General features: G+C 47.0%; 1 protein-coding gene across 1 annotated transcript in view; it reads right to left on the bottom strand.

Annotated features, from left to right (window-relative positions):
- MYO7A (myosin VIIA) overlaps positions 1-19,598 on the bottom strand; it is a 116,056-nt gene that overhangs the window by 40,059 nt on the left and 56,399 nt on the right. Inside the window, exons 17-23 of the mRNA XM_033146002.1 lie at positions 19,181-19,273; positions 14,818-14,912; positions 13,482-13,566; positions 6,361-6,579; positions 4,529-4,636; positions 1,837-2,046; positions 244-447 (exon numbers count right to left, since the gene is read on the bottom strand). Coding sequence (XP_033001893.1) covers positions 244-447; positions 1,837-2,046; positions 4,529-4,636; positions 6,361-6,579; positions 13,482-13,566; positions 14,818-14,912; positions 19,181-19,273 — 1,014 coding nt within the window. The remainder of the gene's footprint in view (positions 1-243; positions 448-1,836; positions 2,047-4,528; positions 4,637-6,360; positions 6,580-13,481; positions 13,567-14,817; positions 14,913-19,180; positions 19,274-19,598) is intronic.

The following is a 19,598-nucleotide window of genomic DNA, read 5'->3' as shown; positions in this document are numbered from 1 at the left end:
TTTTGTAGCTGGAGTCAGTCCAGGCCCTGTCCTCCCAGACCAGGTGGGAAAAAAGACCTGCAAGGCAGGGAGCAGGTCTTCCAGGACTCACAGCCAAGATGAAGGAAGCTTGTGGAGAAAAGCAGGAGTGGACAAAATCAGGTTAAGATTCACAGGGCCAGTTCACACAACCACTACTGGTTTCAGAGGGCTAGTTAACAGAACCATTACTGCTCTTCTCCAGAGCTGCTCAGACAAACTCACCAGCTGGTCTCCCTCATCCTCGTGGTACAGGAGCGGCTGCTTGAGGGGCCGGCGTATGTACGTTTGTGTGGTTGTGCCCTGGAAATATGTAGCGGCAAACTTTGCGAATTTGTACTCCGAGAGGTCCTCCTCCTCCTCCTCCGGCAACGGCAAAGCTGTTTCGAGGTCGTCTTCCTCCAACTCCTTTTGGGCCCTCTCAAGATCCTGGGGAGGTTAACCAGCGGAGATTTAACTTGGTTCAGTCTGTGTCAGGGGCGCCAGCTCTTGGGAGCTGAATGCTTTGGGGGCCTCCGAATATTTTGGGGTGTGTGGGCTGGGCCCCTCCAAGGTCCAAAAAGCGTGGAGGTGAAACGTGGAGCCAAACGAAGTGCGGTTCCAGTGGCCAACTCCTTTCCCTCCCCTTTCTACCTGGGACGGCGCTAGGAGGAGGCAGAGGAGCCACCAGCCACTGAAGCCATGTGGCCACCAGCTCCTCTTGACGTTGGGACATCACACGCCCGATGTTGCCTCCCCCCCACTCCCTGCAAATCAACACTGAGTGGCTCTGGGCTGGGAGAAGATGCTGCAATTTGGGGGCAAGCTGTTCCTTCCTAGGCTTATTGTACTTTTCCGTGTATAAGACGTGTATGGGGGGACTCAAATTTAAGAAAATGGGGAGAGATGGCACAGAGTTGCTGAGCTTTTTTGGGGGGAATTACCCAGGGTTGTTGAGCTTTTTTTTTTAAGGGGGATTGCCGAATATCGCTCACCCACACGGATTGCTAAATCCACCTCCCGTGTGTCCCATTGCCGGCAGAAGCTGCCAATCACCCACACAACTTCCAGAGCGTCAGCCAATCAGCACCACCCATTGATGCAGCAACCAATAGAATGCACAATAGCCACTGACAGACTCGGCAGCAACCATTCAAACGTCCACCATATGCACTACCCATGCAGACGACGACCCCAACTTTTAAATCATGATTTTTAAAGGAAAAGGCACAGTCTTATACATGGAAAAGTATGGTAATTTGATACATTGTTTCTCTAAACCAGGGGTCAGCAACCTGCGGCCCGTGGGCCAGATGCGGCCCACGAAGACTGTTTTACCGGCCCATGAGCCGCCCACAAACCAAACCACTCGCTCGGCAATTCCCCCATGTACTGCACTAAACCAGCACAGCGTGGCACAGGGACTCACCAAGTGGTGCTGGAAATGGCATCTGCGCACACAGAGATACCAGAAACCGTGGCTGCATATGTCCAGACGCCGAAAATCGCTTCTGCACAGGCGTGATTTTCGGCGTCTGGGCATGCACAGAAGCAATTTCCGGTGCAGCGGACATGCGCAGATGCGATTTCTGGCATCGCACTGTGCCAGTCTGGCCCACGGACGATCTCCGTGGGAGTGATCCAGCCCATGGCTGGTAAACCTTGCTGACCCCTGCTCCAAACCAGCATCCCCCCCAACTTGGTGCTGTATCGGGATGATGGCAATTGTAGTCCCAAACATCTGGAGGGCACCAAGTTGGGGAAGCTGCTTCCTCGACATGCTAGCAGAACTATGGTATGGAGTGGGGTGTGTGTGTGTTAATGTCTCCTTCCAGTTACCTCAAACCCATTGGGGGCCTGCCCTTCTTGGCCAGGAAAAGACGACGTGGTTCCCAGGAAGCCAAACATTTTGTCCACCATGTCGGAGTCGTTGACGGGTTCGTTTCGGGCCTTCTCCATTTTCTGCAAGAGCTCCTTCTTGCGCCGAGCTTCTTCCTTTTCCTTCACTTCCCTTTCTGCGTCTTCCCGAGCCAGCTGGGCCAGGCGTATCTAAGAGAGAGCTGTGGCAATGAGTAACCAGGATCCGAGAAGCCAAAGCTCTACCCCTGGAGGCCTGCAACACAAAATCCCGGGGCCAACATTTCTTGCCAAGAGACAATGGTCTAGGCAAATCAATGGTGCCGCCATGTTGAATTACCACTTGCATTAAAAGAAATTTTAAAATAGCTTTAAAAACTGGGGAGGGGACATATCTCCTACTATATCTGAATATATTGAAAAGATTTGGACCATTGTAAATATGATTAAGCTAGTTTATTACAAAGAATAATATAAATTAGCCAAATGGAACTATGGAAATTCAGGTGAGTTTTTTTTGGTATTGTTTTGGAATAAGAATTCCAACCTTACGCTACTTTCAACCTGCTATAACAGCATTTCTTCATGCTCTTTATATTTGGTGTATTTTGTTTATTGATAAAAATAATGATAAAGAAATCTCAAAGCAGTTTGCAGTCGGGAAAATTCGTGCTAACACCATTTAAGGCAGTGAAACCAAATTGCAGACAACAGGGCAGAAGGGTCCAGTGCTACTGATCAAGGAAAGTTTCGGCAAACCTGATATTTTATTAAGTTGAGAGGGAAACCTGGTGCTCTCTAGAGGCAGTTGGATTCCAACTCCCGTATGCACCAGCCAGCATGACCAATGGTTAGGGATGAAGGGCCCTGGAGACCAGAAACATCTGGAGGGTCACAGAATCACACAACTGCCCATGCCTCCAGAATGACCCTTGTACTGTTTGGTAAAGAAAATTTCAATACCCAAGTAGTAAGCAATAAAAATGTCCTTTCTTCACTAGTTCACACACACACACACACACACACACACACACACACAATTTCAGAGTGGTACAAATCCACCTTTTAATGAGGGTGAAAGAGGAGAGCGCAAAAAATGGTCTGAAGCTCAACATCAAAAAAACTAAGATCATGGCCACTGGTCCCATCACCTCCTGGCAAATAGAAGGGGAAGAAATGGAGACAGTAAGAGATTTTACTTTCTTGGGCTCCATAATCACTGCAGATGGTGACAGCAGTCACGAAATTAAAAGACTTCTTGGGAGGAAAGCAATGACAAACCTAGACAGCATCTTAAAAAGCAAAGACATCACCTTGCCGACAAAGGTCTGTATAGTTAAAGCTATGGTTTTCCCAGTAGTAATGTATGGAAGTGAGAGATGTACCCTAAAGAAGGCTGATCGCCGAAGAATTCATGCTTTTGAATTATGGTGCTGGAGGAGACTCTTGAGAGTCCCATGGACTGCAAGAAGATCAAACCTATCCATTCTCAAAGAAATCAGCCCTGAATGCTCACTGAATGGACAGATCCTGAAGCTGAGGCTCCAATACTTTGGCCACCTCATGAGAAGAGAAGACTCCCTGGGAAAGACCCTGATGCTGGGAAAGATGGAGGGCACAAGGAGAAGGGGACGACAGAGGATGAGATGGTTGGACAGTGTTCTTGAAGCGACTGGCATGAGTTTGGCCAAACTGCAAGAGGCCGTGAAGGATAGGCGTGCCTGTTGTGCTCTGGTCCATGGGATCACGAAGAGTCGGACACGACTGAACGACTGAACAACAACAAATCCACCATCTATATCTGTTCTGCTCTATCAGAACGTTTGTTGATTTCCATTGTTTCTTCTTCCATTATTTTTTTTTAAATTATTTATATATTTGTGTAACTCTTATTATACATCAATAAATGAGCCCCATATTTTCTCTAGCCTAGATATAATAGCACTATTCAAAGCACCTCCAAATTATCTTTGCCTGAGAAGAGGTACACTGGTAAGACCAGTATCCCAAAAGGTGTATACGATTATTGAAAGTTTGGAAAACACTCGTATCAGGTATTTCCACGTTATGGGTTGCATTTATTCCCCCCCCCCCGCAAGATGCTCAGGGTGTTGAACGTGGTTCTCCTGCTCCTCCATTTACCCACACGACAACCCTGCAAAGAAGTACCGGTAGGTTAGGCTGAGAAGGTGTGACTGTCCCACCCAGTGAGCTTTGTTCATGACTGAGCGGGGATTTGAACCCTCGTCTCTGAGGTCCTAGTCCAAGACTCTAAACTAAGGTCCGGGGGCCGGATCCGGCCCAATCGCCTTCTAAATCCGGCCCGCGGACGCTCTGGGAATCAGCCTGTTTTTACATGAGTAGAATGTGTCCTTTTATTCAAAATGCATCTCTGGGTTGTTTGTGGGGCATAGGAAGTCGTTCATTCCCCCCAAAAATATATATATATAGTCCGGACCCCCACAAGGTCTGAGGGACAGTGGACCGGCCCCCTGCTGAAAATGTTTGCTGACCCTTGCAATCCCTACACCACCTTGGAAGCCCCCAATGTATTACGGTCCCAAGTTGTTAAGGGCTCTGTCAACTAATCTGAGAACTTGCCCTGTGGCGCACCCAGGGACAGTGGATCCTGCGTCACTAAAGAAAGGGGCACAGAGCAGAAGCGTCAACCCACTTGGTGTTTCTTCTCCGCTTCCTCTTTCGCTTTCTTGGCGCTCATCTCCTTCCTCAGACGCTCCTCTTCCAGGAGGCGGAGCTTTTCTGCTTCCAGGCGGCGGCGGTACTGGGGGAAGGAAATTCAGAAGCACTGCTTGAATGGGCTGCTTCATTCATTACCCAGCCTGCAGTTTAGAAGGTGAATGGCAATCAGGGAGAACTTGGGGCCATGCTAGATATGAGGCAGGAGACATATGAAATGAAGGCTGTGGTGACTTTTGTGAGGGATCCTATCCCCCCCCCCTCAATACTTCCTCAACAGAGACACTCCCTAGGTTTCACTGACAACTAGGATGAATCCTTCAATGTTCATACGGGAGTTGTCTCTGGGGTACCTCAGGGCTCTACGTTTGAAAACCTCTTGCTACCTATGGGATCTCCCTACCAGGGTTCCCAACTACTGCAGTTTGCCTTCCCTTTAGGCAAATAAGTGGCACACTTGGCTTCACTGTCCAGCCCTCTGTACGACAGGAGAATAAGCAAACAGTTTCCTCTTCCACAGGAAAGCTTTGTTCTCTTCTCTAAGTCACACCTCTTAAGGTACTGATACACTGCCACAGCCAACGAACGTTTAAGCACATTTAACTTTATTAGGTAACTTGAAAACATGGATATCTCGGGTTATTACTGGTACAAATCTTCTTCTCATGTAATTCAGCTTTGTTATAATATTTCCTGCATCCCTTTAGCAATGGTAATGACCTTTCCTCGCATTACCCAAAGCCTAACCTCTCCTTTTCTCTCTCTCTAACCCTCCACCCCCATCTGCCAAACCCCCAACTGCCTTTCAAGGCTGATCCCCCTCCTTTTAGAATGCCAACTAGCTCCGCCAACCAGGGAACACCTACCTAACATCGGAGTTATAGGTTAACCCATGATGAACATGAATCATCAGCAGGCATTATTCCGCCACAACTTTGATGGAAGCTGTAGGGGGGGGCATACTTTCCCTACAAAACATCTTAGCACCCAAAGTCTCCTTTCCCCAACTAATTTTTCTCTCCACTGGAGAGAAGGTATGTAAGCTCAATATCTTTCCCATGGTGGAACTGAAAGCAATTTTTGTTTTTTTTTGGGGGGGGGAATCACCCACGAAGGGGGGCAGATGTCAGGGACTTGACTGGACACTGAGGAGTGCGCACCGGGAGAAAGGGGTTAGCTGTGATTCCTTCATTGCAGGGGGTTGGACTAGATGACCCTTGGACCCCTTTCCAACTCTACAATTCTACGGTTCTGTGACCAAGTGGGTCACAGAACCCGGCTCCTCCAGGTCCTAGCTCAACACTAACTAAAACACCACGCCGGCCCTCATCAAACCCTAGGATATCCCATACCTAAAATATCTATCACAGACACCTTTCAGTTCCACAGCCCCTCCCAACCATATACTCTGCTGAACTATAAATGCATTTTTGCTCTATGAGATGCACCTCTTTCATTAAATTACTACTTTTCTGTTCCATTTGGAACAGCTGTATTTGTTTTGTGACTGATATATGTTTCTGTGGCCCACCTTATAGTGAAGGACGGATAAGGTATCTTCCTATATAAACAGACATGTAAGGTGGTCGTCACGCTGCACTTCAGTGTAAGGTCAGACCAGCAGGCAGGCAACTGAGTGTGTGAGCAAGCAGCGTGGGGAGGCAGGTGGCCCAGGCGAGATGTTTAATGGAGGGGGAGGTGCTCTGGGGTTGGCCAGGTGCGGGGAAAGAGGGTAGGCAGGGCTGGCGAGTGGAGCAAGCAGGGGAGCAGACCCTGGTAAGTAAAAAGATAGAAATATGCCTCACTTACCTCTCCCTTCAACCGCTTATACAGGCGTCGAGCGATCATGCCCCTGGCATATGCTTGGATGGTGAAGACTGCCCAGAGGCAGTGGCGGAAGGCTCTGCGCACCAAGTACCCCCGACACTTGGCTTGGAACTCGATGATGCGCTTGCGGGCCATGTGGTACCTCTTGTGCAGCTTGCGGGAGCGGTAGAGGGCTTGCAGCCTCAGGAAGCCGATCCTCATCTGTTGGGGTGGGGGGGGGAGAAAGTGGGGCGGGGGCTGTTAGTATTTCACCCCCTCCCTTTGTGAGAATCGTGTGACTTATGGTCTGAGAGAAGGGGGAGGGAACTGAGTCTTTGATCTCCTAATTAACTTCTCTCTGCCAGACAGAATGTGACCTTCACTGTGTGTGTTAGACAGGGTTCGTTCTGTAGATAAGATGTGTGGAAGAAAACCTAGCCACACAGGCTGTATAGTTATGTATATATTGTAGCTTTTAGAAAATAAAAGGAGAACTGTTTCAAGTTAAAATAGCCAGCGCTTTATTCGACCTCTGAGGAAGTGAGGGTGCTCATGACAGACAGTCTTGAGTCCAGATATTTATGATTGAGCTGTAGGTGTTCCAGTCTTATCGCCTGGCCCAGTCGGGGCACGAAGTGGGGCACAAGACCTGGATAGATCCTGGCTTAAATCAACATATGGTAGCAGAGGCGGATGGCTTCGTTCCTCCTATGGTGGCAAGCGGCTGGTTGGCGTTCCTCCTGTGTTGCAGAGCGGCTGGTTTTCGTTCCTCTGCAGATGAAGGCTGCTGAGACGTGCTGCTGCTGTGTTTGGTGAGACAGTTCGGCTGCTTCATTTCGGAGCTGTTTTCAAGCTACAGAATTGATTTACAATGGTATGCTGTTTAGCTGCCAGAACAGATAGCAGAGACGCTTTTCCAGATTCTTGTTAATTGCGCTCAGTTTGGGGGAGTGAAGTTAAAGGGAGTTAAGGCTTATTTTGTTGTATGAAGAAGTGGTGTTTGCTACAGTTAAAAACGCAAGCATGTCTTCTGCACAGTTTGGCCAGATATCTCTCTCTTTTCCTCCTCTTACGCCAGAGACTTACCCTACCTGGCAAGTTAGAATGAAAGCGCTTTTACAAAGGGAAAGGCTTTTTCATACCATTGAGGATGATCCCCCACAGGAAGATGATGATGAATGGCCTGCCTGGCATGAAGCTGATCAAAGAGCCAGAGGGACTATTGTTCTGGGCGTTTGTGATACCCTGTTGGTTAGTTTAGAAGATGCTGAAACGGCAAGAGCTGTTTGGGACAAACTTCGTAATTTGCATCTTAGGCAGGGAGCAGGGAGCAGTATTCTTTTTTTCAAGAAATTGTGTAAACTGGAGTTGCAGAAAGATGGCGATTTGCCCAGCCATCTGTCCCAATTACAACGCCTTAGACAAGACCTCATCCAAAGAGACTTGACTTTTTCTGATGCTGTTTTCTCCATGCTAATGATTAATAGCCTGGATGAGTCATATGATGCTATTGCTTCTCAGTTATCAGCATTGCCTAATGATCTTTTAACACCGGATCATGTATCTGGCGTGCTCTTAAATGAGTTTGACCGCAGACAGACTGTTAAAGAAAGCCGGGGCAAAGCTGCTGAAAATGTTTCTAAGCCTTCAGCAGGAGAAAGTGAAACTACTGCAAAGGCACTGAAGTCAGTACGTTGCTATGGCTGCGGAGAGCTAGGTCATTATCGGAGTAATTGCAAGAAAGCTTCAAAGAAGAAGGGCAACTTCAAAGGTGGTGGAGGACGACGCAGACCTCAAGGGCCAGCTGCACAAAAGGCTTTGATCTCTCGTTGTACTGATAAGGACGCATACTCTGTTTTTGTTGTAGATTCTGGGGCCACGCGCCATGTATCTAACGACAGGAGTATTTTCATTCATTTGCAGAGACAGGAAGGCCGAATTCAACAGGCCGATGGGTCAGAGATAAAGTCTCCTGGCCAGGGAACGATTTCTCTGCAGAATCTTAATGCAACAGTTAAGAATGTTATGTATGCACCTCATTTGCAGGACAATTTGCTGAGTGTTTCTCAACTTACTTCTCAAGGTCTCAAGCTGGTGTTCACAAAGTCCCGATGTGACATTATTAGAGACAACAAACTCATTCTTTATGCCAAATGTGTTAATGGTTTATATGTATTGCCTTTTGTTACAGGTGCAACAGCTGGTACAGCTAAGAAAACTAAACAGGCCCACTGCAACATATCAATTGATAAGAATGAGAAGTTGCATAACCATTGTATTCATGATTATCATCGCTTGTTTGGCCATCTTCATTTTCAGGCTTTAACAAAAATGCAAGATTTGGTTGATGGTATGAAGGTTAAGAAGTGTCCTTATCACATGAAATGTATCTCTTGTGCAGAGAACAAAATCAAACAGGCCTCCAAAGGTGCAGAATCAGGAAGGGAGGTTACAAAACCTTATGAAGTAATTCATGCTGATTTGGTGGGACCTCTAGCGCCCTCTAGAGGAAATTCACGGTATTTTCTAGTTCTGATTGATTCATTTTCCAGATATGTCTGGGTTTATGTGTTGCAAAAGAAATCAGAGGCTTTTCAAAGATTTAAGCAATTCTGTGCATGGCTTAAGAATGTGCACAATGAGCATGTACGCTGTTTTTTTACTGACCGAGGTGGTGAGTTTTGTTCAGAAGAATTTGAAAGTTTCCTCTCTGAACAGGGAATTGAACACTTGACCGCCACACCCAGGTCACCATGGCAAAATGGCCTGTGTGAGAGAATGAACCAAACGTTGCAACAAGGGATAAGAACTCTGTTGCATGATTCAGGCCTCTCTAACCTTTTTTGGGGGGAAGCTCTGTCTTGCTTCACTTATGTCTATAACAGGAGATTTCACTCAAGTATTAAGAGTACTCCGTATGAGATGCTGTTTCAGAAGAAACCATTTGTAAAACATTTGAAAATTTTTGGTTCAGAAGTCTGGGTACACACTGTGAAAAATGACAAATTGAGTAAGTGTGGTCAACATGGTATCTTTCTAGGATATGAGAAAGGTTCTTATCGTGTTCTGATGACAGACACAAAAGCAATAAGGTTGACCAGGAGCATAGACTGCAATCCCAAATGGGACACAGTTGGTATTTTCCAATGTTACCCACTGTCTGATGATGGAAATGTAAAACCAAAACCAGAAAAGAAAAAGGTTGAATCTGATGATGCTGATTCTAGTGATGGTGGAGAGTCTGATCCAGATACAGATCTTCACAGTGCCCAAGCCTCAGTTAAAGATGAGCCAGAGGCTGGTGCAGATGAACAACCTTTGTTCACAATAGATCCTCATTCTCCTAAAGAGGAAGTGGATCCAGATGATCAGGAGACTGTAAGAAGGTCCGAAAGAACCACCAAGGGAAAACCACCAAAGCGTTTTTCCATTGAGTTTGCCAAAACTGCTGTTACTGCCAGTAATTCAGATTCTGTGTTTGAACCAACCAGTTACAAAGAGGTTCAAAACATGTCAGCCAAAGACGCAGAACCTTGGCTTAATGCTATGAAATCTGAATTGAATTCCCTCAAGCAGAATGAAACGTGGGAATTGGTTCCACAAGAACCAGGCATGAAATTGGTAGATAGCAGGTGGATTTTCAAAGCCAAAACTGACAAACATGGTAAAGTGGTCAGACACAAAGCTAGATTAGTAGCTCGTGGTTTTTCTCAAATTCCTGATCAAGACTACCACGAGACATATTCACCAACAGTTAGGTTTGAAAGTGTCAGACTGTTGATGAAACTTGCTGCTGAGGAAGGCATGACAATTTCACACCACGATGTGAATACCGCATTTTTATACGGTGTTCTAGATGAAAACATTTATATGCAACCACCAGATGGTGTACAAGTAAAGCAAGGAATGGTGTGCAAGTTAAAAAAGTCTTTGTACGGCCTCAAGCAGAGTTCTCGCTGTTGGTACACAAAACTTACTGAAATACTGTTTTCCTTAGGTTTTGAACAAGGAAAGGCCGATTCCTGTGTTTTTGTAAAGGAGCACAAGCAACAGAAGTTGTATTGCATCTTTTATGTTGACGATCTCTTATTCTTTTGGAAAAATGTAAATATTTACAAAGACACACTCACGAAGTTGCAGAAACATTTTGATATGAAAGATCTGGGAGATGTGACTAATTACTTGTCATTAGAAGTTGAAAGGAATGACAAAGGTGATGTTCTGTTACACCAGACATGCAAAATTAATGATTTGGTCCAGAAATTGAGACTCACTGAGTCAAATGCAGTGGACACTCCCATGGTCACAGGGTACCAACATGACACAACTGCTACAATGTTTCCTGATGTCACATTGTTTCGGAGCATATTGGGCAAGCTAAGTTTCATAGCTAGATGTACCAGGCCTGATATTGCCATTAGTGTAAATCTGCTCAGCAGATATTCAAACAATCCCACAGTGCAAGACTTTAAAGCGCTTAAACGCATTGTAAACTACCTTAAAGGTACTATGCACTATCGCTTGCGTCTTTCTAGCCAGAAGTCAGGTGGTTTAGAAATTTACACGGATGCCAGTTTTGGAAGTGACGCAGTTGATGGAAAAAGCACTTCAGGTATCTGTTATATGTACAACCAATGTGTTTTTGATTGGGCATGTAAAAAGCAAGCGACTGTAAGTTTGAGTTCATGCGAAGCAGAGCTCAATGCATTAACTCACTCACTTATGGACATTGAGTGGTTACTGCAGCTATGCCAAGACATTAGACTGAAAGTTACTTGTCCAGTTAATGTATACCAGGACAGTAAATCTTGCATAGCACTGATACATTCTGAAGGTTGCAAGCAAAGAACAAAGCATTTGCAGATTAAATTACAACGCGCCAGAGAATGTATTCAGAAAAATGTTGTGAAGGTTTCATATGTACCAGGGAAGGAAATTCCTGCTGATGTGTTGACTAAGGCTGTGAACAAAGAACAACTTGGTATATATGTTAAACAGTTACAGTTATGTTAGATTCTCCCAAACCTCGGGATGAAATGGGGGAGTATGTTAGTATTTCACCCCCTCCCTTTGTGAGAATCGTGTGACTTATGGTCTGAGAGAAGGGGGAGGGAACTGAGTCTTTGATCTCCTAATTAACTTCTCTCTGCCAGACAGAATGTGACCTTCACTGTGTGTGTTAGACAGGGTTCGTTCTGTAGATAAGATGTGTGGAAGAAAACCTAGCCACACAGGCTGTATAGTTATGTATATATTGTAGCTTTTAGAAAATAAAAGGAGAACTGTTTCAAGTTAAAATAGCCAGCGCTTTATTCGACCTCTGAGGAAGTGAGGGTGCTCATGACAGACAGTCTTGAGTCCAGATATTTATGATTGAGCTGTAGGTGTTCCAGTCTTATCGCCTGGCCCAGTCGGGGCACGAAGTGGGGCACAAGACCTGGATAGATCCTGGCTTAAATCAACAGGGGCAATTCAAGGAGCAATTCCTACGCACAAACAACTGACATAAAGCACACTGGTCTAAATTAACCCGGGGATCGAACCTGGGACCTTCTGCGTGCAAAGCAAATGCTCTTCCACTAAGCTATGGCCCTTTACGCCGTTCATTATTTCCATCCCTGCTGTAGTATGGAGGAGCATCTCTGTTCTGAAGGTGCAACTCAGCCTCGGGGGGGGGGGGTGAAGACACATTGTGGGTTGTCCCAGTCTTGATCTTGACCATGCTGAGACTTTGGGGAGCCAGTCAGCCATGGCAATTCTGGGCTGGGTAGGCACAAGGGCAGAGGGAGGAGGGTGCGGTGGGGGTGGTATGCCCCGTGTGTCACCATGGGGGGGGGGTGACAAAATGCCAGGAAGCACTCATTGCGGAGCCTGCAGCGTGCCTGAGCTACGTTTCTTTCCTGGGAGTGATGCGGTGGATTGGGTGCTCGCAGGCTCTGGGTGAGTTGTAAGTTTGGGTGACCTGAGAGAGGGTGGGTGAAGTCCAAGGGGAATGGGGGTTTGGTGAGTGAGGGGGGCTGGGGAGAAGAGTGAGCATGGGGGGGCAACTTGGGTAAGATGTATGGCGAATGGAGGGTCGTTTAGGTGAGCTCTAAGGTGAACAGTGGTAGCGTGGGTGAAGCAGACACGCAGGGGCCTGGGCTGCAGAGGTGAAGGAAGGAGGTGCAGTGGGGATGGGCCAACCCGGTTGTCACCACTGGGGGGGGTGACAAAATGCCGGGTGGCACTCACCACAGGGCCTGCAGTGTGCCTCAGCCATGCGCCTCTTCTGGGAGTGATGTGGTGGCTTGGGCGCCCGCATGCTCCGCGCTGCCCAAAACTTCAGGTCCAGTATACCTGAAGGAACGTCTCCACCCCCATCGTGCTGCCCGGACACTGAGGTCCAGCGCCGAGGGCCTTCTGGCGGTTCCCTCGCTACAAGAAGCCAAGTTACAGGGAACCAGGCGGAGGGCCTTCTCGGTAGTGGCACCTGCTTTGTGGAATGCCCTCCCGCCAGATGCCAAAGAGAAAAACAACTACCAGACTTTTAGAAGACACCTGAAGGCAGCCCTGTTTAGGGAAGCTTTTAATGTTGAATATATTATTGCATTTTAATATTCTGTTGGAAGCCGCCCAGAGTGGCTGGGGAAACCCAGCCAGATGGGCGGGGTATAAATAATAAATTTTATTATTATTATTATTATTATTATTATTAGTCTACCCGCCTCCCCCTCAGCTGTAGGGCGGCTGAGCGGGAGGAAGAAGAAGGAGAAGAGTTTGGATTTGATATCCCGCCTTATCACTACCCGAAGGAGTCTCAAAGCGGCTAACATTCTCCTTTCCCTTCCTCCCCCACAACAAACACTCTGTGAGGTGAGTGAGGCTGAGAGACTTCAGAGAAGTGTGACTAGCCCAAGGTCACCCAGCAGCTGCATGTGGAGGAGCGGGGATGCGAACCTGGGACCCCAGATTACAACTCCTCAGAGGACCCGCGGAGCGTCCTGCCCTGGCTGACCCCGCCCCATGGGCAGCTGGCCCCTGCCCCTGGGCACTGGGCATGCACAACACCCCAGGCGCCCAATCAGCTCGCTCCGCTGCTGGGTAGACAATCGGTCCAGAACCCTGCATGTTCCAGGCGTACTTACAGCGTCGTAGTTTCTTCGACAATTATGCCCCCTCCAGTTCCGTTGGATCATCAGAGCTGCATTCCTCACTTTCAGGAAATTGGACCTGGGGGAAAACCCCAGTTACAATCCATTTTTCTCCTTGTGCACTCTTTGTTTTCAAGCCCTGACCCAGTAAGAAACGCAATTCTTCACAGATTACCTCAGAAAGGTTAGGTATGAGCAGTTTGGTGGCCAAGTTTGCTAACAACCCAAGTGGTTCAGGGTGGAGAGACGCCCTGTTTGCATGCCATGCCCTCCCTGGTTAAGGAGACCGATTAAAGGTGTTTTGCAAGCTCAGGGCTTTTTAATTTAAATAAATAAAAAATAAATAAAAATTCAGATGCTTATAGTAAATTAAAGTAAATAACGAGGCGGGGGGAAAGAATCGAAAACAAGAGAGGAATAGAATACATTAGAAACATTTTTTTTAAAAAAATAGGAAAACAGCAATAACAAAAAAACATACTTAACGCTACAAAACTATATAGTATATATGTGGATGGATAAACATATTGTTTATATGTTAATGTATGCGTCACTATGGTTTCAACAATTACGTTCTAAGTATCATTAAATCTGTCCATGCATAATCTTCGCCTGAAGACAAAGAAACCCATTTCCCTCCTTGCCCATTTTTTCTACCTACGTGTGATGGCCTGGGAGTCAGACTCTGATGCTGAACCTGAGGGATCCCAGCCTGCACAGGATTCCCCGCCTCCAGAACCAGCTGAGCCGGGGCCAGGGCTTGAGCCTGAAGGATCCCCACCTGTGCTGGATCCCCAGGTGCAGACATCAGCAGAGTCTGCTCTGGCTCCTGATGGGAGGGAGGACCCATTGCCTGCAGGTGCTCCACTCCCAGCCTCTTCAGAGGAAGCTGAGGCAGCCCCTGGGTCCAGTAACCCACCAGCCTCTCCTGAGCTACAGAGGCTCAGGGCAGAGAGGCGAAGGGAGTTAAGTGTCTGCAGGAGGAGTGCTCGCCTCCAGGCCCGGAGGAGAGGCGAGTCTCCGGAGGATCGGGGCGGCCCTAAGCATAGGGCCAGATAAAAGCCAGCCAGACCCAGCCCAAGTTGCGTGAGCAACTTAGTTGCAAGCGTGTGCTCAACCTGCAACCTTGTGCCTGAATCTGCCTTGGACCTTGACCTGCTCCCTGCCTCGCTCCCCGCTGGACTGACCTCCTTTGGACCCCTAGACCCAGGACTGGACTTGGACCTCGCTTCATGGACAAACCCTTGGGGCCAGCACACTACGGGAACCTCAGTGGCTTCACCACGAAGAATTGTTAGTGAGAGCTGTTGTCTCCAGCCAGGCTTCATACCTGTCCTTAAATCCACGGACCACTTTCTGGATGAGGATGACCTTGTCTGTGATGGCCTTTTCTCTCTCTATCTCCAGCAGCATATCGTGGTGATCCTGAGGAGAGAGTAACACATCAGCAGGCCACTCGCTTCCGGAACTTCGCAGGACAGCAGGGAATTCATTTCATTTATTCTTATATATTTGTTAATGGCATATCCTGCCCTTCCCTCACAGCAGCGAACACGTCAATACTAAAACATTGCTGCTGTACTGGAAGAGAGACCACTCCCTGCTGCAAGGTCCATTTCCACCCAGACCAGACTCACCTTGAACAGCTGAAAGAGGCTCCAGGGATGCCGGATGGACATTGCGGGAACAACTCTTGGGTTGGGGCTAGTGTTTCAATTGCTTTAAAATGTTTAAAATGTTTTAAACAGGGGAATTTTGGTTCCTCTGTTTTGTTTTTGTCGGGTTGGTTAAATGTTTAGTTGGGGTTGGTGGTTATTTTAATTTGGGTATAACTGTAATTTGGGAGGCAGTGAGAGATTTCACTTTCTTGGGCTTCATGATCACTGCAGATGGTGACAGCGGTCATGAAATTAAAAGACGCCTGCTTCTTGGGAGGAAAGCAATGACAAACCTAGACAGCATCGTAAAAAGCAGAGACATCACCTTGCCGACAAAGGTCCGTATAGTTAAAGCTATGGTTTCCCCAGTAGTGATGTATGGGAGTGAGAGCTGGATCATAAAGAAGACCGATCGCCGAAGAATTGATGCTTTTGAATTATGGTGCTGGAGGAGACTCTTGAGAGTCCCATGGACTGCAAGAAGATCAAACCTATCCATTCTGAAGGAAATCAGCCCTGAGTGCTCACTGGAAGGACAGATCGTGAAGCTGAGGCTCCAGTACTTTGGCCACCTCATGAGAAGAGAAGACTCCCTGGAAAAGACCCTGGTGTTGGGAAAGATGGAGGGCACAAGGAGAAGGGGACAGCAGAGGATGAGATGGTTGGACAGTGTTCACGAAGCAACTAGCATGAGTTTGGCCAAACTGTGGGGGGAAGAAGAAGAAGAAGAAGAAGAAGAAGAAGAAGAAGAAGAAGAAGAAGAAGAAGAAGAAGAAGAAGAAGAAGAAGAAGAAGAGGAGGAGGAGGAGTTTGGATTTGATATCCTACTTTATCACTACCCGAAGGAGTCTCAAAGCGGCTAATATTCTCCTTTCCCTTCCTCCCCCACAACAAACACTCTGTGAGGTGAGTGGGGCTGAGAGATTTCAGAGAAGTGTGACTAGCCCAAGGTCACCCAGCAGCTGCAGGTGGAGGAGCGGGGACGCGAACCCGGTTCCCCAGATTACGAGTCCACCGCTCTTAACCACTACAACACAGTGGCTCACAGAAGGGCATTCTACAGGAGGTTGTGTGTTGTATAACGCATGTGCTGTTGAAGCGTCCCTTTTGCATTTCAGAATTGAAAGGAAAGGAAGAGGGATGGCACAGGAAATTAAACAGATCCATTTCTCACTAGTTGGAGTAAGTGAAGCAGGTTCCACTCAACCCACAAGTTTGGCAGCCACCCCCTCTGCTACCACCACTCAGTTCCTTTGCCCCTCCAGGGCCACAAAACTACTTGGGCAGGAGAATTGGGAGGTGGTAACGTAGGGGCCGGTGGGAGGGGAGTGAAACTACAAGTTCCCACATTCCCCGCAGGAGTTCCTGCCAGAAACAAACCCCCACCTCCCGTTTCTCTTGCCCCTTGGTTGGAGAACTGAACTGCAAAATTCAGAGAAGTCTGGATTTCAAAGGAATGTTGTGCAATGGTTTGCATGACTGCTTCGGGAAGCCTGAATTTTGTGGGTTTGCATTAAAATTCTAATGGAACAAAATGTACCCCCCAACTTCAAGTGTTTTTGCAAGGTTTTCTGTGCTTTCTGTGGAGTACGTACAATTTTTTTGGGGGGCAAGCGTTTCACATCTCTCCATTTCTCAAGCGCCATCTGAAGAACATTTAGGAACTTCTGGGAATTTTTGAATTAACCATTGCGCAGTCCCCTAATTTTAAGGGAAGGGGGAAACAGGAAAAGTGCAGGCACTTCTTTTCCTTTCAACATGTAGAAGCAAACGTTTTGGGGGTTTTGAAAGAAAACTGAACCCCAGCTATCAAATTGGGAATCGCTGATTTTCTTCCCTTGACCTTCGCTGTTTGATTTCTTCCTTGGGGCACTGATGTCAAGTCTGGTATATAGTCTTGCCTGCTTCCAGATTGACCCAGCCCAAAGAAGCCCTTTTGACAAGCTCGTTCCCCTATTTCCTCCTCGTGCAAGCTGCACAGCCCTGATAAGGCTCTCTGGAGGGACAGACTGAAATAGTTAACACTTAACTAACTAAGCATCCGGCAAGGAACATCCTTTAAAAAAGAAGTGTACAGATAACAGTGGAGAGGTGATTAAAACAGCAGTGACATTCCTGTACAGAAGAGATTTACTTCTCCCCTATTATTTCATGCTTCTTTGTGTGGGAAGCATCAGTTCCCTACAAAACCATAAAAAGTCCCTACAGCGGGCAACACAGCATTTGTTTGGTTGGAAAACTGAAAACGGCAAAGCTTTCCTAGTTCGTTTCTTTTTGGTGTTACGATGGCATTTCTGGTCACTGGGGAAATTTTGTGGGGAAGAATCTTTTCGCTTTGATAGCATCTCAGCCTTGAAAACAATTGCTAAATGGTGGCTGTTGCCCCTTTTGAGATACCGTCTTTTTCGCTCCATAAGACACACCTTTTTCCTCCTAAAAAGCAAGGGGAAATATCTGTGCATCTTATGGAGCGAATGGTGGTCCCTGGAGCTGAATTGCCCAGGGGCCAAAAGAGGATCATGCTTTTTATTTTACAAAGAGAAAAGGGGGTGTTGAAAGGACCCCACTCAGCAGCTGATCAGCAGGAGATCGGGAGAGAGATAAGAGTCCCAGCTCCCTTTCAGCCCCGCCCTCTTGCCCAGGCCTCCTTTGTTGAATGTGCTTCAGAGGGAGGTTGTTTGTTTCCCCAGCGACATGTGACTGGCTGATTAGATTATCTGTCTGGAAATGGTAGAAAAGGCTCCCTTTCCTTTAGAAGCTGCAGAAATGTGAGCTGAACCCCATAAACTCCTCTTTGCTTTTCCCCCTTTGCAAAAAAAGCTGCACAACTTTTAGCTGATCCTCAAAAAATACAGGGCTTTTCCCTTTGCAAAAAAAGCTGCAAAACTTTTAGCTGATCCTCAAAAAAACAGGGCTTTTAGAGGAGGAAAACCAGAAAAAATATTTTTTATCTTGTTTCCTCCTCTAAAAAGAGGTGCGCCCTATGGTCTGGTGCACCCTATGGAGCGAAAAATACGGTATCAGACAGCCACCAAATAATAATAATAATAATAATAATAATAATAATAATAATAATAATAATAATAATTTATTTGTACCCCGCCCATCTGGCTGGGTTTCCCCGGCTCGGCTGCTTCCAACAAAGATTAAAATACGTTAAAATGGTTTGCAAATACAACACACATGTTCTGCTTCCGGGCATATGTGATAGATTGGCCCTAGGGTGGAGGAGTTATTACATCCCAGCGCAGAAAGAGTTAAGCCACCTTCGTCTTGACAGACAGTTCATCCTTTGGGGGCGGGGCAATCCCCGGTTTTAAAGGAGGGAACAGCCGTTTTGGCAGTTGAGAAGAGGGAGGCTGTGTGTGGAGACAGGGAAGAAGAGGGGTGTAGGGCCAGGATAGTGGTGGTTAGGCTAGGATAGGATGAAGATCAGTCGGTTATACTGAAAGAGTTTATACTTTAGATGTAACTAAGCTGATGAACTATTGAAGTACTTGAAACATGGTGTTCTGAAATAAATAAAGACTTGTTTTTGTTGAGCCAAGAGAAAAGAGGCATTCATTTGGTCCAGCGATATATGGATGCTCATGAGGAGGGGAACTCAGGGAAAAGACAAAGCTGACCTGCAGTTTGTGTCTTGGAGTTTCCCTCAGGAGGGGCAAAAGGGCAGAAACCTTGGTAAGGCTACACAGTTACTAAAAGGGTTTAGCTAACTGACGCAGTGGGGGAAATCTAATGAGAGAGAGACCTGGAACTGATAGTGTAGCTGAGAGGTATTCTTAACCCAGGAGCCCAGAGCAAAATATAAATATAACAGGCCACGGAAACTGGACAAGAGAACCCCGTTACTAAGTTACCCCTAGTTATAATAAAAGGGGATTTTCCACACAGACGGACCTCGAGGCATCGAGGTGGGGTGGATGGAAAAAGTGACCCGGAACACCTCAGAAGTAATACACTTAGTAACAGAGGGGTAGTTAGCAGGGAGGTCCGTCGCAGCATATGCCCCCAACAACCTGCTTGCCATCTTACCTTCAGGAAAATCTTCGTCTTGCCAATCTGCCAGTCATCGTCTCTGCCCAACACGGCTTCAGCGATTCGCTGGCATGTCCCACACAAGTCCCCCTGGAAGAAACGGTGGTGTTTGAATTTCTTTTACTTAATTCCATTCATTAATGACTCCTCATAAAACGTCCCAAAGTTATTTCACAGCGTAAAAGATAGGAAAACTTCCATCGTCTAAACAATATAATTATCAACATGGCATGCGTCACATTTAGTGGGGAAATGTTGTAGCATTACTACAGATATCACTAGACTCTTTGTCTAAGTTTTGGCACCTGAGGCAAACCACAAAATGACTCCCACTCCTGGCCAGGGAAGAAGGGGCAAGTGAAGACATACCACAGGAACTAAACGGCTCAGGACCACAATACCTCAAGGACTGCCT

This window comes from Lacerta agilis, chromosome 4 (assembly GCF_009819535.1).
Source record: "Lacerta agilis isolate rLacAgi1 chromosome 4, rLacAgi1.pri, whole genome shotgun sequence".
In the NCBI taxonomy this organism is placed as follows: Eukaryota; Metazoa; Chordata; class Lepidosauria; order Squamata; family Lacertidae; genus Lacerta; species Lacerta agilis.
Note: the sequence above shows the minus strand (reverse complement) of the source record. Positions and strands in the feature narration are given on the sequence as shown.